Source organism: Tursiops truncatus, chromosome 9 (genome assembly GCF_011762595.2).
Source record: "Tursiops truncatus isolate mTurTru1 chromosome 9, mTurTru1.mat.Y, whole genome shotgun sequence".
Taxonomy (NCBI): domain Eukaryota; kingdom Metazoa; phylum Chordata; class Mammalia; order Artiodactyla; family Delphinidae; genus Tursiops; species Tursiops truncatus.
The window spans coordinates 63,530,728-63,553,329 of record NC_047042.1 but is presented as its reverse complement, the minus strand read 5'-3'; the positions used below and the strand labels follow the sequence as shown (position 1 = coordinate 63,553,329).

At 39.9% G+C, this 22,602-nt stretch overlaps 1 protein-coding gene across 1 annotated transcript in view; it reads left to right on the top strand.

Moving 5' to 3' along the window:
* Positions 1 to 2,093: 2,093 nt before the first annotated feature.
* Positions 2,094 to 22,602, top strand: part of TBX20 (T-box transcription factor 20) — a 51,204-nt gene continuing 30,695 nt past the window's right edge. The window contains exons 1-5 of the mRNA XM_004317470.4: positions 2,094 to 2,719; positions 6,111 to 6,369; positions 7,382 to 7,546; positions 11,972 to 12,080; positions 15,732 to 15,890. Of these exons, the coding sequence (XP_004317518.1) occupies positions 2,593 to 2,719; positions 6,111 to 6,369; positions 7,382 to 7,546; positions 11,972 to 12,080; positions 15,732 to 15,890 (819 nt within the window). The 5' untranslated portion in view covers positions 2,094 to 2,592. The remainder of the gene's footprint in view (positions 2,720 to 6,110; positions 6,370 to 7,381; positions 7,547 to 11,971; positions 12,081 to 15,731; positions 15,891 to 22,602) is intronic.

The window sequence follows — 22,602 nt, the reverse complement described above, 5'->3', positions numbered from 1 at the left end:
CCAGAATTGGGCTAAGGCTGCGTGGGCAATTGGAAAAGTGGAAACTGATCGGGGGCAAATCATTTTTCCCCTTGCTCCGCCAATTTTTCTAAAAATGTCCCTGTCATGAAATTATTCAAATTCCAGCCTGAACCGTTAAGATAATTAAGATGTGAAGTTTCCTCATATGAAAACTGAAACCAGCAAATAAGATCTTCGATGCCCAGTTGAAGCATAAAGTTCTAGACTATGACATCACTCACCCAAAACAAACAACCACCCACCTCGTGCCCCCCCCCAAAACCTCATGACAGAAATCTCCCTTCCTGGCCAAACAGTGAGACGGGACAGGGACAAGCTTGCGCCTTACGTTCAAACAAGGGAAATGTCACTGTTGCATTGACTGAGATAGGGTGTGTGTTGGGGTGGAAGCTTTATTAACCCAAGGGTCTGGGCTGTCCAAAAACAGCAAAGGACCAAAGACTGAAGAACAGAAAAGAATCTGTAGGCGCATGCAGTGGTTTAGCCTCTATTCTTACCAAAGTTTAATCTGAAAGCATTCTCAGCCGGTGTTACTCTACTGTGGATCTCCCGTGAATAGCCCAGGCACAGCTGCAGGGCCCGGGTGTGATCAAAATCTTCGCCTGGAGTGCAGGTCTGCGCCTCTAGCTGGCTGGGCCGATTTTAGGGGAGATGCACCACCCTGCCAGCCAGACCTGGTTTCTCACTCTAAAGCAAATGGACCTGGGCTGGAAGACGGCGAAAATCCCTTCCAGCACAAAAGTCTATAGTTTTACAAATTTTCCCCTAACTTACATACACTCTCTGTACATTGAGACTAATATCAGAATGTTCCTTAGTCACTCTCATGCAGTACATTGTTAGAAACTATTGATACACGGTGACAAGACAGGCTTAAATCACGAGTCCCCCAGCTGTCATCATGTTACTTTCATGGACGATTTCAACTTTTGACTTTCAGGTTTTTTTCCCCATAAGTTTATTTCAGGGGGTGGGGAATGTGTGTGCCGTCGAGAGAGAAAAACATTGGTGGGAAATGGGAGCTGCTTTCCTTTCTTTTTTTTTTTTTTTCCTTTCAAGACCCACCAAGAGGCTCCTAATCGCCAAACCGACTGACTGGAAAGGAGCTCAAATATTTACATGTACAGCTTGAGTGTGTATGTCAGCCTAAGTTTACACGGCTCCGAGTGAAGCGGATTACCCTGCGAATTCGGAGAATTTAAGTTATTCAAGCTGAACAAGGCCAGCAAGACGACCCCCACAGGCCGTGGGAAGTCCAGGTCGTAACTGAGTTTGTGAAGGCTGAAGGTTCCGTGTCCCCCAAGCCCGGGAGCTGTGAGGCTCGCACTCTCCAACTGCGCGTCGCGTGGTCCCAGCAGGGTGCCGCGCCCCCCGCCCCCGGCACGGCGTCTGCCCCTCGATCAAGGCCCAATTTTCGAGAGTCCCTCTCGAGAACCGGAACCCTGAATGAGAGGCGCACCGGTGTGCAGAAGAAGCCGTGGTTCTGAGATCATCCTTTGTCAAATGCTCACAGCCCTCACTTAGCTTATCTTTTGCAGGGCTACATCTCTCCAGCCCCACTGTCTAGCAGCCAGATTTTGGAGCCCAACGAGTGTAGGTATCCAGCCCTGGGTGCTGCCCGGCGAATGGCGCCAGCTCTACGGCGTCGGTTTCTGCCTTGCTTAGCGCTTTCTAACTTTCTTTTGCAACTTTGAGCACCAGTAAGAAAAAGAATGGAAGGAGGAAAAACTCCCCGAGGCTTCCTCTGGTCTACGTTCCTGAGATCCCAGGTCTTAGGACGCGACCAAAATGCCCCCTCCCGACAGCGATCACCTCCTTCTCACTCCAGGACTGCGAGACCAGGCGGGCTGTGTCCGCGGCCGCTGCGCCAACCTGGTGGTGTCACCCCATTCCCCGAACGGGTACCATGCTCCAGCGGTCTGCTGAGCGAGGCCACGCGGACGCCGCGCCCCGGGCGCGCCCTCCCCACCCGACCCCGCGGCCCCGCCCCCGGCGGCGGAATCAGGAAGCGGTGACGTGTGGCGGCGCTGACTGGCTGCGGGCCGCGGGGATCGCAGCTGCCAGCAAATTAAGGCGCAGGGCGGCGAACGCCCGGTCGCAGTGTCCTCCGCGCCCCTCCGCGCTCGCACGGCTACGCTCCCGCTCCCAGGCAACCACCCCATTTTAGCTGCGCTCGGCCGCTCCGACTGTCCCCAGAGTGGGGAGGGAGGAAAGACGTGGAGCGGGTGCTGCAGGACCCCTGGGCTTTGCGCAGCTGATGCTTGTCTCCAGCTTCCGGAGGCACAGCCTGTGGTCCTACGGAGCGTCCCGGTGCTTGCACACCTAGCTGGGACCGTGGTTGGTCCTCTCCGGCTAGTTTGAAGTCTCTGCGGCTCGAGGCTCTTGCGGTGGGGGAAAGGAGAGGCCGGTGTGGAGCTCTCGGGAGGTTGGGGCTGACTCATCTAGAGTCCCCGACTCCCCTGTGATTGCACTTGGAAACTTTCCGCTGTGTTTCAGTCTCTGTCTCTCTTGGGGAAGCTGGACGGCAGTTCAGCAGGCCAGGTCCCTGGCCAGGACCGCGCACTAGGGGCCATGGAGTTCACGGCGTCGCCCAAGCCCCAGCTTTCCTCCAGGGCCAACGCCTTCTCCATCGCCGCGCTGATGTCGAGCGGCGGCTCCAAAGAGAAGGAAGCTACGGAGAACACTATCAAACCACTGGGTAAGTCGCGTGCTAGACCGTCGGGGTGCGCAGGCATGGGAGTGCTGCACATTTGTCTGTCCCTCCGTTCCCTAGCTTCAGGAGGCTCTCGAGGGTGGCCACCTTTCGCGGCTCGCGGCAGCTCTGACCCTCAGGCCACAGACTATACGTTGCGGGTGGGAGATTTTTTTTTTCTCTTAGGCCCGAATTCTTTGGGGACTTCACAGTCTGTTAAATGCAACCGGTTTCCTATCTCGTACGTATATCGCTAGTCGCTTTCCCTACCTATTTTTCTAGAATCCTTATGTCAAGTCGGACATCCGGTGTGTGTAACTTTGTTGGGATAAAAACATTTAGGGGATAAATAATAATAAAACCCCTTTTAATGACTCAACAGGATTTACGATGCGTGTAACACCTGCTTGTGCATTTGAAACCAAGGAGACTCTGACTTCACAAGAAACTAGTTTAATTTTGTTTTTCCCCCGACTTGAATAGACTACACAAAGTCAGCTGTCAAGTGCTGTAGAATAAGCCAGTTGTCCTCGCATGAACCATTTTCTTCACAGAAGCTCTAGACTTATCTGTAAGACATCATTTCATAACTGCCGTCATTTTCAGTGGAGGTTGGCAAAAACATTAGCCAGTTACCATTTCCCAGATTCCTCAACTTTTAGCTATACTGTTTATTTAACAACCTTTACCATTTATAGAAGACACTACTCTCAGAGTAAAGGGAAAAAAGGTACTATATTCCCCTTACCACGAGTGAATTGTGTGGGAAAGAAACTGCTGGAGATAAGTGTTTTAAGTCCCTTTACAACTGAGGGTTTACAACTGAGGGAGAAAGAAGTGTTCTCATCATCACCTCTTGGGTCCCTGGGTAATAATTATTCCACACCCTGATCATCTGGTAGCCCTAAAACTGTGGAAAGCATCAAATAGCGAACTTAGGGTAATATTTTTAAAACCTTTTAAACTCTAGTCAATTTTTTTCTTCCTTCTCCCTGTCCTTCTCAACATTTTAACATCTCACACCTTGAAACAACGATAATAATATAAAAGATGAAATGTTAGAGATGAAAAATAAGGGGCCTGGGCAGAGAGAGAAGAGAGAACTAAAATCCCTGCAGCAACTTAGAACCAAGGAAAAGGAAACCGGAAGATCTCCAGAAAACATGTCAAAAAGTCTCCTCCAAGGTTTTCACTCCCTTTCCCTGGTTCTTCCCACCTATCCTCCTGTGTAAATCTAAACCTGCCAAAGAAATGGAAACAACCAATCAGACAAACTCCAACTGTTTAGAAAAAAATTCACACCAATTTCAAAGTTATGTTTGTGGCACTTCCCAACATTATCCGCTCCTATTTAGGGGGCCTCTGAATTCTTTATAAATGCCCCCATTATAATTTGGTAGCTAGCAGGAAAAGAGGATTTCAGGTTAAAATTCCTGACAGAAGTACAGACAGTAGACTGGGAAACATGCCAGCTTCAGCTCCACTGTCATTACAACATTGCTTTCCTTCTCTACTTTCCTGAGAAAAAACCCACCCTCCTCTGAATTCTAAACTATAAAACCATTCACAGCTCACGGTACCTCCACCCTCACCCCAGTCTGTAAAGTGAGCATCCTCCCTCCCCTGGGGCTTTTGAGACCGGCTCCAAAAAGAACCAGAACCGTTTTTCAATTGTCAGAAGGCATTCTAGTCCCTTTCAGGGGCCAGTTCAACAGAGCACAATTAGCAGCTGTAAGCCAAGGACTCGGGCATGTGAAATACCTGTTAAGAGAGAATGAAACACTAGCGAGATGCTGAAGAAACTGTAGGGTGGAAGTCACAAGTGTCTCATTACTGCTCATTTAAACACGTTAAATCTACTCAGAAGAACCACCTCAGACGACTAGATCATTAATTTTTTTTTAGATTGAGATATAATTGACATATAACATTGTGTTAGAGCATTTCTGTATCATTTTCTTCTTCCTCCACTTCCCAACCCTGACCCACAGGTTAGTCTGGAGCTTACAGCATTTGCGTTTTTCAATTGTCAGAAAATTTCTAAGGCTACTTGTTAATTCCCTATAAAGATGTTATGTGAATGTGTTTCTGAAAACATTAGTAAAAAATATGATTTTGCCATGGCATGGTTCTCTGAGTTTGAAAACAGAAGGATAAGATAATTTGGTTATTCTTAATTTAAAATGCTTCCATGAGTTGGATTATTATTCTAAGAGAAAAGAAGGTAAAAATTCTCTACTTCCTGCTTGCCTGCCCCAAGTCAAAAGAGAAATGTGAGAAATAAAACATTATATGTGTGTGTGTGTATGTATGTGTGTGCATATATATATATATATATATATATATATAAAAAACTTGTTTCAATTCCTTGAGGGCACTTAGAGTTGTTTGAAGTTCAGTTTCACATTGCGGATTCAAGTAGTTTCTTTTTTAAAGGATGCAAGATAATTGGGACAATTACAGAGCTCCCCCTGTATTCCATCAAAGTGACTGGTGTAGTCCCAGGCCCTTATCATCTGTGGGGGAGAGTGTTTGGTTCGTAGGCAGTGGTGTTTCAGCTTGATGGTAGATGGCAAACTGTTCTTCCTACTTCAATACTCTGCTCTTCTGGTTTGGCGTTCTTTTGCGCACTTCCAAAACGTTCTTGAGAGAGAGAGAAATACACATATCATCCCTCAAGTACTTGTTTCAAGCCCGGTCCAAAAAATTGGCCCAGAGATTGTACTCCTGTGATTTAACAAGCAATAAATATGCTAGTCTTTCATAAGATCTCAGGCTGGGAGGGAAATTATAAAAATGCCCTAATGTAACATCTGAAAGCCTAGGAAACTGGGAGCCAGGCAGAGAAGTGAAGTGACAATTTTTTAACCCCCCCAACACCCCTTTTTCACTTTTTCTTATGGGGAGGTGACTCCAGGAGGGAAGGGAAGTTCCTCTCAAAATGAGGATGGTGCTGATTTCTTCACTCCCTTGATCTCCCTGCAGAAAAGTGTCCTCTTTGTCAATGAGGAAGAACTGGCACTAGAGCCCACAAGCTGTGAAGTCTAGAACATGGGAGGGATAACAACAGGACTACTTGCTTTTAATTCTTTATGATCATGCCTTTCTCTTTATCCACTCCTCGCATTTCTATTCTCCAAAGTGGGTTTCAGTAATGGTGGTAACAAACCATGGTTCTAAAACTCACTCATTTGGTTCCGTAAGCAAGCAGGAGCCATGTCACTTCACAGGAATTTCAGGCTTAATTTGTATAGTGATGAGTTATTGCTGTCCTTCTCGAGATTCTGTGCGTAACTTTTCCAAAGTTAAATCCAGGAACCTTGAAATTGTGCTGTTCTCCTTTCTGTATCTTTGCTTGACAGAATTAGCTGTCATTCTCAATTCTCTTTGCCTGCAGAACAATTTGTCGAGAAGTCGTCCTGCGCTCAGCCCCTGGGCGAGCTGACCAGCCTAGACGCTCATGGGGAGTTTGGTGGCAGCGTCGCCGGCAACAGCAGCCCATCTTCCTCCTCTCTGTGCACTGAGCCGCTGATCCCCACCACCCCCATCATCCCCAGCGAGGAAATGGCCAAAATTGCCTGCAGCCTGGAGACCAAGGAGCTCTGGGACAAATTCCACGAGCTGGGCACGGAGATGATCATCACCAAGTCTGGCAGGTTGTAGGGGGGCTTGTCGAGTGAGGAGTGGGGAGAAGGGAATAGTGCCCTGGGTGGCAGAGGGAGTTTCCAGGAACTGGGTGAAACTCTACTGGTCCTGAGCTCCAAGAGGAAGCTTCGCTCAAGGAGGGTTTCTTTCGGCAGACTTGCTTTTGGAAAGAGCTGCTGAGACAGATGTCCAGGCATTTGCTTTCTTGGGATCTGGCAGTGGGAAGCCCCACCCCTGCCCTAAGGGCATGGGACTGGGATCTCTGGCCCCCTGCAGCCTGGGATGGCTTCTGGGTGCAGGGTCGGCATCTGGAGGGAAGCAGGAACTCAGCTCATGCCGGGGTACAGGGCGGGCTGCTGGGTGCTGTGAGGGAGGCAGGCGGCTTCCCTTTTATCAGCCTCAATTTGCAGAGGCTCCCATTAAAAACTAAAATGAAAACCTGGGAGGAAGAATGAAATTTGAAACGACCACACTCCCGGTAGGAAGGAGCTCTGGTGCAGGGGGCCCCTTGGCGCCGCAGTGGGCTGACTCAGGGCAGGCAGGAAGTCCCAGGTGCAGGCTGCTCCTGGGACTGGGGCTAAGGCTCCGGGGGTCGGTGGCCCCTTGGCGCCTGACTGCTCCAGCTCTCAGGACTCTGGGACACACCGCCCAGAGTCTCCCGAAACGAAACCCAACTTGAGAACCCTGCTCTGGCGTTCTACTGAGGCAAGAGTGAGTTTTCTCCCTGGAAGGCAAGGAGGTTATAGGACTCTGTCTGCTCTGGAGACTTTGGTCTGGGAGCCTAATGGGCTTGATGATTTAGCACAGGATTTTCCCTAATTGCAGACCTTTGGGTATTAATGAGGACTCCTACAGAGATGACACTTAAGATTATCTAGGCTCGGGAGAAGGTCAGTCTCCGTATTCACATCTCTGAATGGCTTTACAGGAAACACAAAGAATTTGGGGGCTGGGTAGGGAGGGAAGGCGGACCCTTTTCCTCCCTCTCTAATTCGGGTGATTCTCTTTGTCTCACTGTGTCAGGAGGATGTTTCCTACCATTCGTGTGTCCTTTTCCGGCGTGGATTCTGAGGCCAAGTACATAGTCCTGATGGACATCGTCCCTGTGGACAACAAGAGGTACCGCTATGCCTACCACCGGTCCTCCTGGCTGGTGGCTGGCAAGGCAGACCCTCCGCTGCCAGCCAGGTTTGTGCCTCCAGATTTTCCAGCCAAGCAAAATGTGTATTAACCTTGCTGGCAGACTGTCTCCTGCCCTGGTTGTTTGAATTTTAAGCAGGTCTGTTTTTAAAGCTGTGAGTTCTGGTAAGAGAGCTTTCCAAGCCCAGACACTCCAGGATTAACTACACAAAATATGGGTTCGTCTCTGAGAAAGGCAAGAGTTTGTATGCAGAACACTGCCTTTAATTTTATCTTTCATCATAATTCATTTCAAAGTTTTTCTTAAATTTCAATTGGAATATTTATTAGAAATCTGGCCCCATTTCATATGGCATCCATCATTTCTATTTGGCTAACACCAAACAGAATAAAACTACTGATGAAGTGGCTGCCCTAAAATCCTTTTCAGAAGTGTGCATTTTAGTAAAGTAGTAGTTGCTTACAGTAAATATTTGTTATAACGTGGTTATAACTTCATAGTAAATACCATATTGGTAAAATGTGGTTGTTTTTGACCAGTAAAAGGCTCAGAGATTTTTAAGTAAGAAAAACAAACTCTTTTTTTCCCTCATTATAATTAGTGGATAAATGTAATTCGACATCAAGTTAATATTCTTCTACTGAATTTGTTTTTCTCCTTCTGACTTACTTCACTCTGTATGAATATTAAGGTCCTTCCACCTCACTACAAATAACTCAATTTCATTTCATTTTATGGCTGAGTAATATTCCATTGTATACTGTATGCTAACACATATATGTGGAATCTAAAAAAAAAAAAAGGTTCTGAAGAACCTAGGGGCAGGACAGGAATAAAGACTCAGATGTAGAGAATGGACTTGAGGACACGGGGAGGGGGAAGAGTAAGCTGGAACGAAGTGAGAAAGTGGCATGGACTTATAAACACTACCAAATGTAAAATAGATAGCTAGTGGGAAGCAGCCACATAGCACAGGGAGATCAGTTCGGTGCTTTGTGACCACCTAAAGGGGTGGGATAGGGAGAGTAGGAGGGAGACGCAAGAGGGAGGAGATATGGGGATATATGTGTGTATATATATATATATATATATAGCTGATTCACTTTGTTATAAAGCAGAAACTAATATACCATTGTAAAGCAATTATACTCCAATAAAGATGTTAAAAAAATATTCTTTTACTGAGAAATTACTCAATATATTAGGTAATGACCCAAACAAAACATGTTCGTTTTTGTGCTATTCAATGGTAATGTTTTTCCAGGAGAACTCCGTTTTAAAAATTACATGCAAACCTTTATTGCTACTGCCCAAATGAGCATTCTGGGGGAAAAAACCCAGCAAGTTCTTACTTACGTGAATACTAACAGTTTAAGAACAGGACTCTAACTGCATACTTTAATACAAACAATGAATCTTAGCTGACTTTACATTTAGGGTTCTAAAACCAAGCCTTACAGCTTTAAAGTTGTTTTATGACTAAGTAATTTTTATAATGATTGGAAGTTCATATCAGAGCTAAGAATTTATTTAAATGTACAGGTTTAGGAACTCTGAAGTTATAGTTCAAAGTATGGTTCTTTGTTAGTATCTAGTCTGGAGTCTAAGTCAAGGCACAGAACCAACACAGTTTACACATACAGTTCAAATGGAATATTAAGCTTTCTTAGTGGTTGATCATATTATTGAACTTACAGTATATTAAATACACTAGAGAAGAGATTAAAAGAAGCCTCTCCAAGTTTTCCATTCCCACAAGAGACTAGGAAGGAGATCTTCCCAGCCCTTCCAAATTGATATATTAAATAACATATTAAATAATTTTTAGGACTAAAATTTTTTTTTAAATGTCAACTGATTTTTTTTAAAGAAAAGGAGCAAGATTTACAAATTTACAATAGATATTTAAATGAATATAATTAGTGTTCTCTACTATTTACTATTAACTAGCCAGTTCACATTACTCTAGAGCTTCTTTCCAAAATTTACAATTTTTTTAAAGGGGGGGAGAGAGAGGAAGAAAGAAGAGAGAATGAGAGAAGTATTTTAGCAGATTCCTAACCATTTTTACAAGCAAACCCCTTTTCTTTTTTTTCTCTAAGTCTTTCCTTTAAGAAGTTAATCACTCTTATTTAGCATACATTTTCCTCCTATCTGAAGGTATGGGGAACTGGTGCAGGCCAGTTGGAAATATGACATGCCTTGTTTATGTTACTAATCTGTTCTGGCTGGAAAAGGAAAGCATGTACCAATACACTATCTTAACTGAAGCATGTTTAAGCTATTGCTGGAATTTTAAGTCCCAGAGGACTTGAGAGAAGCGGGGCTTCCTGTATGCTTTTTCATTCATACTAGTTCAGCTTACTTATATTGATATTAGATTGAAATGTTTTGTGCATTATAGGACAGAAATATTCTAGATCATATAAGCAACTGTTCTTTATTATTATTAAAAGACATAGTGCTATATTTTCTAGCTCCATATGGGAAAGGTGAAGAACTTGGGAGGTGATCATTTGTGAACTGATGGTAGAAATTCCTTGCAGTTCTAGTTCTTTGAAGCACTTTATTTTAGACTGAAGTTTATCAGTCAGCTGTTCCTTATCAGAAGAAATGATGCTTGACAATATCATTTGATCATAGTAATGGAAAAGACATTATATATGACCTAAGTAATGTTATATTTTCATATAGGACATTTCCTTTTTTTAAAAAAGTAGTCGATATTTAAATAAATTAATCTTTATTAATGTTATCATATGTGGTGAACTGATACTTAAAGAGGGACCATCTCATCAACTTCTAGGACTTTAAATATTTTTGAACCTTTCTGGAGGAGTGGGTAGGATATGGTGCTGATTAGTAAAACAACTGCATCTATAAAGTTATAGCCTTGGAGGGGTGACACTTGAAAAGCTATTATGGTTGTGTCATCAAAGAATACTTCAATTGAAAGGCAATTTTGAGCACTCCTTAAAAAAAAAATCAAACAAACAGGCAGACAAACACCTAAGTTCTTGTATGGGTCTGGTAAGAATCTTTAGTGCTGTCAGCCTGTTTTGTGCTTTGCTTCTTGTGGGCTTTGTGAGTTGCAGCACGTGCACCCAATTCTTCTATTCTTAGTCCTCTGTGTGACAAACCACGGCATAGACTTCTTGTTCTTTACATGAATATGTTTTTAATTTTTCCTTGTCTTTGCCCCAACCATAATATTTGTTTAATGATAGTTATAAATATTCTACACAAAATATAGATATAAATAACCCATTGCATGGATAAAGGAATTTATCCCATTAAATCAAGGATATTTCCTTCCTCTATCATTAGTTCTATGACATACCTGACTTCAGAAACGCTTATGTTGAGTGGATACTAGGATTGATTTACAAAGAGCTGTACTTAGTGTGAAGCTTGCAGGCAAAACAAATGACCTGCATTTAACTGTCAGTGAGTAAAAGATTGCCTTGAACATAGCAGCTGATCAATAAACGATAAATCCTTGATAAGTATATTTTTTCCCATCAAAGCCTTTTTTTTTTTTTTTTTTTTTTTGCTTAGGCTGTTAGATAAATACATTGAATAATTTGAAGCTTACCCAACTTGTTTTCACTCTCCTTAGTGAGCACTTAACTAGGTGATGATGAAAGTAGTAATATTTAAAGTACCGGGAGAAGCAAACAGACTATGTGATCTGTGGACTATTAAAAGTTCCCCAGGTCACTGTATTAAAATTATTCTGTCTTGTTTATAAAGAGCATGAACTTTAAATTGAATCACCTTCAAGTTTAAATGAATAGATTCTCTAGAATTTTCCTCTTTTAAATTCTTTGTCTTCATTGCTTTTTAGCAGTGCTTATACTAGGAATTCATTTTGCAATTAGTTATAACCTAGTCTTTCTTTTGAAAATATCTACAACAATAGGATTTTATATTTGACAGAAGCAGACTAGTAGTTGATTAGGTTGATGGGAAAAACCCACCTTTAAAAAAACGGCTTGTTCAGCAAATAACAGCAAATGTATTAAGTACATTTTATTTATTTATTTATTTATAATTGGACTATAATTGCTTTATAATGTTGCGTTAGCTTCTGCTGTACAATGAAGGGCATCAGCTATATGTATACATATATCCCCTCCCTCTTGGACCTCCCTCCCACCTGCCCCCATCCCACCCATCTAGGTCGTCTCAGAGCACTGAGCTGAGCTTCCTGTGGGACAAATTGGGAGATTAGGATTGGCATATATATACTACCATTAGTATTACCCCTTTTAAATCATTGGTACACAAAGAAACACATTTAGATGTTTCAGCATTATTTTGGTATTGCTGTATTACTAAATTTGAGATTATACGAGGCAAATAAAATTCACTTTATATGAGATTTTTGTGTTCCTTTAGAATCAGAATATTTTATAACCCAAACATTTTTTTTTTAAAGTCTCAATAAAATTCTCTCATAATTTTCTTAGGCTGTATGTACATCCAGACTCTCCTTTTACTGGTGAGCAGCTACTTAAACAGATGGTGTCTTTTGAAAAGGTGAAACTCACCAACAATGAACTGGATCAACATGGCCATGTGAGTACAGTGCTTGGACTATGCGGATTCCCTGGGATGGAATGGAGAAACCACATAAAGCTTCCTCCCTTGATGTCTCTTCCTCTCTCCCTTTCCCCCTCCCACCCTCCAGCTCTGAGTCATTCTATGAGAACATTAATCTGTTCTACAGGGAACCTTGACTGCTATTGTCAAGAGGTCATTTACAGAGATGCTGTATGCCATTTCTATGCAAGAGGGTCAGGGACCTCTGGCACCATGGATTCCTACTTCTGCAACTGCTTTAACACCTGCACCAACTAAACAAAGGGAATGTGCATTTTGGAGGTTACTACAGCCCATTCTTGGATTAAACATCTAATTTCTATCAGTGGTATATCAGATAACACAGCATAAAGGGAATGGGGCTGAGACCTCCTATGGGGGTTTCCCAAAGTGTGTTGTATAGAATACATTCTTGTGCGATGCAATGGGGCAAAAGGATTTTATGTACAAATAAATTTGGGAAAGTGCTGTTAGCTCATTATATATCCCCTCTGTAGAGAGCCTTATGAATATTAAAACACAATGAAGTCTTGCAGTTAAAAACAAAACAATTTGATTTTACATCAGTAAGGAGTTCATTAAAATGTTGAAGAAAAGAGAAATTGGAATTCTTAGCTCTTATCAACAGTTAATAGAACAAATAGCCATTGACACAGGCTTTTCCATATTTGCTAAGACTGCTTTTTAAGGAACTATCTATGCTGTTATTTCATGCTCTTAAATAAAGATTCACATTTTAAAAAATCTGTTTTAGATTTTATGCTAAGAAAACTTCAGACAGACATGCATGCTTCTTTTTGATGAGGAGAATACTGTTTCTTTTTTTGCCTCGTTTGCAAGAAAGCACATTGGGATTTTCATAGTTGCTTTCCTTGGCTTAGATATTCTGATATAATTATTCTCTCTCTTATCCCCTTTATTAAGGCTCCTGTTACTTAAGGTTTTAGTTTTTTACTGGATTTATGCAATTCAGAAAAAGAGTTTCAAAACTTTTCTCAAAAAAGATGGTTACACATAGTTAAGAGACAGCTCTAGACATGGTTTCAAATGGTTGATTGAACCTGGAACCAAGTAAATCACTTCAGGCACTGCCACCATCCATATGCCCACAGGAGATCTTGTTTATCTCGACCAAGTCAGAGTAACCAGGTTAACTAACAACTCTGCTGGTGGCACTGTTGGGATGTTGGAAGTAGGTTAACAGGCTTCTGTTACTTGATGTATTGGAAAAGATAACTGACTTTTTTTACCTTCAAGGATGTTGGCAGAATTGTCCTTTCTTTCAGATGTTTTCATTGACAGATTTTTTTTTTCAGGTTAAAATTTATGAAGTATCTGAGAGACATTTTCTGTAGGCCCATGATCATTCTTAATGTCATTCATATTAAAATTTCTTGGGCTCCACTGAAATCTTTGCAGAGATAAATGAAATTTTTTTATGGTTCTAGTATTCTCCAATGTGAAACTTTCATAAGAACTGTTTGAGTTTTAACAGAAAGACCTGAGAATTCATTTTGAGATCAGTTGTCCAGAACTGATATGTTTTCCTAAATTTTAGCATCAGCTTCATGGATGGGAATAGCACTAAGCTATATTTCAGGAGCTCTGGGTTCTAGTCTGATTATGCTAAGATTAGACCTTGACAAATTGTTTAAGTCTTACATGGTTGCTAATATCCATTTTAGCTTTAAAATTTTATTATTTAATATAACTCTTTGTTACCAGAAATAGTGTATTCTGAAAAGTACCAGGAAATATTTTTAGATCCTGTGGTGTTTAGCCAAGTTCTTTGAATCAGTCCTAAAGAAGCCCCCTTTGTAGATGCATTCCAGGAAAATTTCTTATTTCCAGGAATTTATTTCTTCGATGAAACAACGTCTACATTTTTATCAGTGTTTCTTAGCCCCATGAAAGCTTGAGCAGAGGTTCAAGGAGCCCTGGGATCTGAAACTCAGTCTGCGGTCTGAGTCTGTCCAACACCCTTTCCTAAAGGAAATTAATGTGGGAGTGGTATAAGGAAGAGGGGACCTTATTTAAAGCTTAGGTTTTTTTCCATTGTGTGTGTGTGAGTGTGTGTGTGTGTGTGTGTGTGTGTGTGTATGATTTGAAAACTCTATCTTCTTAGTAGAACATATAATGAATGGTCAGGTTTTTCTTATATCAGGATTAGGAGGCAAATGTTTACTTCTGTCACTTCAAGTTTATTCCAGTTTTATGACTGAGCATAGGTATCTTGAACTCCTTGGAATAAATGCATTACACAAAGAAATAACTTTTTTTTAAGTTTCTTTTGATTCATTTGAACGTCTCATTTGTTTCAGTAATTCCTATTCAGGTCTGGGATCATAAAAAGATGGCATGTTCAAAAATTCAATGCCAGTTAATGCCCTGTAACTTTGTTGGCTTGTATCTCAACATGGAAAGAGATTGATTCTGTATCGGTTATCTCACAGTGACTAGTATTTAACTCTGCTAAAGTCAACCAGTGTTAACACTCACCCACCACACCCAAGTTAGCCAAAGAACAAGAGAGCAACAACACTGCATGCCATTGACCCTCGTCCTGCCACAGCATGTATCAGACACCTCCCCTGAGAGCCAAGCTCTCTGCTAGGCCCTTGGGGTGAAGGGCATACATTGTAAGCCCTGTTATCCCAGGAAAGACATACCCAATTTTGTAGATTTAGGTAGCTGTCTGGGTTGCGGGGCAGGGGGAGATGTGGAAAATCTTTAACATCTGAAAGTAAGTTTTGTTGCTCAAATTTCATAATGGTAAATTATTGTATTTTATTTAAATGATACATGAAAAATACTGCCTGTTAACAGGGTATATTTCTGATCTCTAAGTACCAGACAACTTTTAGTAGCTATGGAATGGAAGACATTCATCACTAACATTCTTACTTAGTTTGTAACTGGAAGTCAGTAATCAATGAAGTTGTCAGAAATGATGACGACGACAATAATAATACAGTTTACTAAGCACTTCCTATTTGCTATGTGATTTACAAGGGTTACAGCGTCTGATCCTCACCACAACCCCTGTGAAGTTAATACTGTTCTTGCATTTAAGAAAATGAGGTAAGAGAGGTGAGATCACTTGGCCCAAGATTAAAGAGCTAGAAAGTAGCAGATTCAGTATTCCAACCAAGGTCTACCCTATACCAGACTGCCTTTTAAAATTGTTTTATTCCCTCCGTCCCATCTGCCACCCACTCCTCACCCCCCCACTGCCCCAAATAACAATCTAGCCTCCTCAAATATGTAATTTCTTACTTTAGAAAATTTAGAGACATACTGCCTTTTGTCTAACCAGACTAAAAAACAAAAAGCATTTTTTAAAAAATAAACATCCTCCAGATGACTTTTTCCTCTATCATTTTAGAAAGGACACTTGAAACAACCTGTATTATTTACAGTTGGTTTGGTAAAAGGTGATTCACAATACTCTGCAGTATCATGTGAAAATTATTTGCGTGAAGAATGGAAAGGGTAGATCCTAATCTTAAAACTGCATTTGACACAGTAGATTTTATGGTTCTTTCTTTGCCTCATTGTAATTTGGCCTGTTTATTAGCACTATAAGTACTTAAAATCCAGTACTGTACTTCCCACTCTTTGCTGCAGATAATTTTGAACTCAATGCATAAGTACCAGCCACGGGTGCACATCATTAAGAAGAAAGACCACACAGCCTCATTACTTAATCTGAAGTCTGAAGAATTCAGAACATTCATCTTTCCAGAAACAGTTTTTACGGCGGTCACTGCCTACCAGAATCAACTGGTGAGTATACCCTTCACAATTTATTTCCCGAATAAGATAAGGCTTTAGGAGAGTTATCTTCTTGGAGAGAAGGGCTATCCCAGTACTCAAAACAGAAATTCACTTTGGAGAAAGCTATGGAGAATCAGCCCCAGGACTTCCAAATATGTTGAGTATCCATGGCTCAAGGTTATGAAGGTCTGTATTACACCATCTTTCTTAGAACCTTTATACTCCTGGTCAGGCTGTTCACTGCTCACATGTCCCACCCAAACCTGACCCAATCTGCCTTCTCAAATTTTCTCAAGAACATTACCTGCTTCCTTCTCTTTCTGGTAGAGCCTCATGACATGTGTTACCATACACTCATTGCTTCATAAAATTTAGAAGTTCAGTTTTTCTGCTAAATTAGCACACGTAGTGTGCTAGCCAACTATCCAAACTACTGATACATTAGATATTTTGTGAGATTTATTCAGCTGTAATTCAGGGTAAGATAATTCTAGTAGAATGATCTTAAATGCCTCTTTAGATAATAGACTGTAGTATGTAAGCAGTTGTGTATTTAATTAACATCAAGATATCTAATTTGTAATATTGAGTTATATATTTTCTATTCTCTGTTGTAAATCATATTTAAAATTTATGCATTTCTTCATCCATAAGGCTTAGTCCAACTCTACTGTAAATATTTATCAAAGTGTTGCTAAGGACTGAATCCTGTTAGATACTTCCCCATGTATTCTTTCATGGTCAGCATAATCTTGAAGGCCAGGGGTAACAGTAACATTCTTTAGTGAGGAATCTGAAGCTAAGAGAGGACAAGTAACTTTTCCACAGTCTGAATGGACCAGAAGTAGAATTCCTTTTGATACACTGTACTTTAGTAAAAGGAACTCACATTGTCAGTTTACTCTGGGTTTTGTGTCTTGCTTTTATTTGACTGGTTATAGGTATCCAGGACTCTTGCTCTCCTCATGTCTTGATGTTATATTTTGGGTTCTGAGTGAATACTGTTAGGTGCTGCCTGATAGATGGCTCAGAGTCCAGAGTGGGATGGTCAACCAAGCAAAAATGGTGTTGAGTCTCTCAGGAAAAGCAAGAAGATGAAACTGAAAGCCCAGGTAGCCCTACACAGATGAGGAAACAGGAAGTCAGAGAAGGGATGTAGAAAAATGGCCAGAGTGGGTATGTGTCTGTAAGGCATAAGCACCTATAATTTCCATATGACTTTGAGTAGATTTCACTTCACCACTGTGGCTGCCATCTTCTTTGCCTGTAAACTGGGACTAAGAAACAGACCATCTTAGGGAACAACTGTTAAGGATCAAATGAGATGCTGTGCATAAACATGCCTTTGGAAATTGTAAGGCACTCTGTAAATAAAGCACGTGGTGACTGTTGGACTGTCTCTGGAATGTCCAAAGAGGATTTGCCACCATTTGGATTTTTAAATGTTAGTGGCAACTTTTCAATGAAATAAATGAATGCACAAATGTTATACTATTTATCTTTAAGTAAAAGCAAAGTACTATAACTTTTTAATTATCCTTAAGATAACAACACAGCAGTGGCAACTTTCAGAGAATGCCCAAGCTAAAAATTTGGGTATAGAGTGAAGCCCACAAAGCCCTAAAACATAATGCTATTTCTCTTAGAATCTGGAACACTGACATCAACAATCCCATTTTTAATTTATTTGAGGACACATGTAATACAGGTATCACAGGATCTAAAAAGATTCCTGAAACATTTAATTCAATTTACACTAACTGAATTAGTAGCTTTTATATTATAAAACATCAGATTTATACTAATACAAGAAAACCTGCTGATGTTTGAGAATGAAATAAAAACTTGTCATATGGAAAGTTCATTGCTTTTATCAGAATTATCTGTAAAGGGAGCCAAAGCAAGAATAGGTAACTTGGGATTGTTTAGTGAAAATTATGGGCAGAACAAAATTAAGGAAAGTTCTAAGTGTAACACCTTAGATTTGGTTTAACTGATGAAGAAGCAATCCTGAATAAATATTGGCAGGACCTCTCATATCATGGAACACGGAATAGGAGGTTATTATCTACATAATTATAATAACAGCTAATATTTGGGTGCGCAAGGCACCATTTAAAGTGCAGTCTTATTTAATCCTCACAATGATATTATGAGATAGGAACAACAGTATTTCTATGTTGCATTTTACAGTTCAAAGAATGGAGGCATGGAGTTAAATAACTTATCCAATGTGACCCTGCTGCTCCCATCACAGATATGAATCCAGGTAGTTAGGTTTAAAAGCCTAACCTCTTTAGGTGCTTGGTGTCCCCAAGAAAGGGGAACCTCACCTCCTCTCAATGAATGGACCCTCAATGAATGTGACCCTGATGGATTCAAGACATCCTTTTTAGAGGGTTTCAGTTCTTTATGTTAATTTCTTTTCTTTTCTTTTCAGCAAGTGCTCACTGCTTACCTGCTGTGTGCAGGGAGCTCTTCACACTGACAGCAGCCAGTGTAACAAGATGGTAATCAACCTATATTGACAGTCAAAATATCCACTGGCATTAGCTGTTTCTAATAGGAGCCATATGCTTTAGTGACATTACCTCACTGAATTCTTTTGTTTCCGCTCAACATTTATCTAGAAAATTTTCAAATATCCCAAAGTTAAACAGATGGTAAAATGAACCACGTATACTCTCCACCCAGATTCAACAATTAACATTTTTCCAATTTGCTTTACCTCCCCTGCCCCATTTCTCAATCTCTGTACATGTACATACTTTCCCCCTTCTCGCAACCATTTGAAACTAAGATGCATGCATCATGATACTTTACCTGTAAGTACTTCTACAAGTTTAGACTGACAATAAGATTACTTTGTAACCACAGTATCTTTACAACATCTAAAATTGAGTTCATATTAAAAATTTCGGGATGGACCTACAAATGTCTTTATAGCCTTCCCCCCCAGCCCCCGCCTTTGAACTAGTATCCACCTAAGGTTCATGGTTTGGATTTATTTTAATTTAGAAGAATCTCTCTATATTTTTAATCAATATCTCACTTAATTCTGACACTAATCCCCTGAATAAGGCCCCATAAGCCTCATTTTGTGGATGAAGAAACTGAGGTTCAGAGTGGTTAATACACTTGCCCAAGGTCACAAATCTGGTAAGTGAAAGAACCATCTTCTGGGTATTAACTCCTCCTTTTTGGTAGCATCCTGCTGGATTGCAAGGCCAAGAAAATGACCACTGACAGTGTCAAGGTTGGGAAACTGAATGTGAAAATACTGCTAAATTAAAATAGGCTAAGATTCTAATAAACACATATCCCAACACTAGTTGCTCCTCTTGAAAATGTTTATTTCTAATTAAGATTATAAATAGGCTCAAAATCCACCTACCAGCGCCTAGCTACCTTTCACTGCATCATTAAGTGTAACGATTAATATGATTAGTATATATCATTTCATTGCTAAATAACCCACAATAAGTGATTAAATTCAGTACTGCTTTTCTCAATAGATCCTGCCATGTCTGAGTTTATTTCTGTGCACCCACCTTTAAAGCCATAATCCCTAGCACAATGCTGTATGTGTGTGTGTATGTGTGTGTGCATGTGTGTGTGCTTTTACTTAAAGATAAATAGTATAACATTTGTGCATTCATTTATTTCATTGAAAAGTTGCCACTAACATTTAAAAATCCAAATGGTGGCAAATCCTCTTTGGACATTCCAGAGACAGTCCAACAGTCACCATGTGCTTTATTTATAGAGTGCCTTACAATTTCCAAAGGCATGTTTATGCACAGCATCTCATTTGATCCTTACAGTTGTTCCCTAAGATGGTCTGTTTCTTAGTCCCAGTTTACAGGCAAAGAAGATGGCAGCCACAGTGGTGAAGTGAAATCTACTCACATATATATTTGAAATTCAATTAATAGTCAAAAATTTGATTTGGTATACTAATGAGCCATTTTTGCAAATGGTTTATAGACCTCATAAGACCAATCGAAATTCATGTGGGGTGAATAAATCATTTTGGGGGTTAGTATTTTCATTAGTCTTATACAGTTTTCTGAAGTTATCCTTGATTCTTTCTAGGCCTCCTCACATTTACTGCCTTTTCACTGCTATACCATGCTTGTCTACTGATTTACCCATAATAAACATAAAATAAATATATAGGAAATAAACAAATATGTACTAAGTACAGTATAAATATTAGAGTATTTTCATGCACAAAGAACAGAGAGAAAAGAGAGAAAGAAGATTTAAAAGTTCATACTTAGGACCACCTTTATATCTCTTAAACTTTGGATAGGACATTATTTACATATATATTAAAAGCCAAATCAAATTTTCCATTAGAATTCGTGAAAAAGCTTCTCATTTATTGTGTCTGGTAGTTTTATTTGTAAGTAATGAAAACGGGACCTTTTTCCTATTTTTTCCTCTGGTTTTTGTGAGGAAATGATTACATTTCTTTACATTATTAGATTAAAGCTAAATACATTATACTTTCAAAAAACTATTTTATAATATAAGATTTAAAGGTCATACATTGTTTTTGAGCAGGCAAGCCATTGCTGTAAAGTTGAAGTGTAGGTCAGGTTTCATTTTTAAATGCCTTTGGACAGATCTTTTCCTGATAATTGGAGAAACGGTCTCTGAGGGCCAATTTCACCTTGTGGCTGGGAACCCCAGCTATATTCAGTCCAGTAATATCACATGCAATAATAACTACTAGAAAAAGTCCCTTTCTCTTTGGTGCAGCTGGCAGTGTCAAAATCTGCCCTCCATTTATACATATATTTATCTATAAAGGAGATGTTGAAAGAATGAATTTTTTTGGTTAGGAAGTGTATTATGTTCCATATTATTAAGATAATACATGAAAAAACAGGTGTATTTTGACCACAATTAGTCAGTGATTTGCATATATGTACATACACTTGAAACAGGATTTCTTAAGCACATACTGCTGTCCTTGTTAATTCTTCTTCCTCATAAAATGAAAAATATTGCTGCTTTTAAAATTTGTTGTTGAATCATAAAGACATACTTGTAGTTTCACATGGGTTCTCTACATACGTTTTTGGTAGCTGACTATTTTTGGATCTTTCTTTTAGCTTTACCTTTGACATGGGTGATGCTGTTCAACAGCTTTACAAGCTGCAGGTATTCTATATTAGGAAAATGATGTCCAACTGACATCACTGTATATAACTCAGGTCTTTCTCTCATTGGTTCTCAAATACGTAACTTTTTCGTTCTCCCACATTTCATAAAGGGATATAAAACTATATCTGCAGAAATGAATTTCTATTAACTACTGGTTTTTATTTAAATATCCATGGAATAAAATCTGTGCCTGACCTTTTAAAAGTGCATGATTAACTAGAATGTTAAAACTTTGCTATTTAAAAATTACTTTATCTTAAAATAGAAAACAAAATGTTTTTTATGTAGACTCAAGAATTTCACCTAGTCTATAACTGGTAAACATATGAAATCATATTTCTGACTGCTTGTCCTGGAAGCAAAGTTCAAAAGACATTTCTGGGGTGCTTATTGTTGGTGCCCCAGTAGATTCAGAGTCTGTGATATCACAGTGAGCACGGTGGGCTCATTAAGAAGTCTACCCACAGTCCCTGTACTGCTAATCAGTACTCCATAAAGCCTGTTCAAGACTGTAGTGGTTAGTTCAGGGCCCCCGTACAATTTTAGTAGTAAGAGATCCATTCAGCTTTTTTTCTCTAACTTCCAAAAGCAATTTTTTTCCCTGGAATTAGATAAAATAGTCCATAGAGAAAGTAAATACCTGGTTACTCTCTTGAGCTCCTTTTCTAATTAACACACTAAAGTTAAATCACTGCTGAACCAACTGGTAAATCTAGCTGTATGAGTACATCTTGTACTATTCTTGAAACTTCCCTTCAGTTTGAAATTATATCAAATGTAAAGTAAAAAAGTTACCATTGATACTCTTGGGGATGATGAAAGAAGGACCAAAAAGATACTGGAAAGAGAAAGTTCTAATAAATGAAAGAAAATTCCAAAGAAATCTGAAAACTTGTGTTGAATTTGATTCACTTCCTCATTCAAAGTTATGGCAGTAATACTAGATATGGTGACACATCAATTGAGCAACTAACACACACACACTGAGAATATTTATTTTCTACGACAAGCCAACAGTCTACCTCCTGGAAATATAAATAACAACAAATACAATTCTCAAAATCCTTTTCAGGGACAAAGTGGATCAAAGGTGGTTCTTTAACTGTTATAACAGATAGATAATATTTTCTATACTTTTAGTTTATAAAGACTCAAACAAAGCTTGATATGGTTCACATTTTTTTGTTATATTTATTAAAAAAAAATTTTTTTGGCTGCAATGCGTGGCTTGCAGGATGTTAGTTTCCCGACCAGGGATTGAACCCGGGACCCGGCAGTGAAAGCGCCAAGTCCTAACCACTGGGCCACCAGGGAATTCCTGATATGGTTCATATTTTAGAGGGATGGCTGCAAAAGGACTTCGTTCAAAATTTCTCCATCAGATATTATTTGCCTTTGTCTCCAGAAAATTTTATCCATTGGCAAATCCATTCACTTTTTATAAATGAGCTTGTAAGAATTGAACTTGAAGACTTAACTTTATTGCTGTATCTTACAGTTTCAGTTTGAAGCTTTTATCTGGGTTTGGTTCACACTTAACATCACC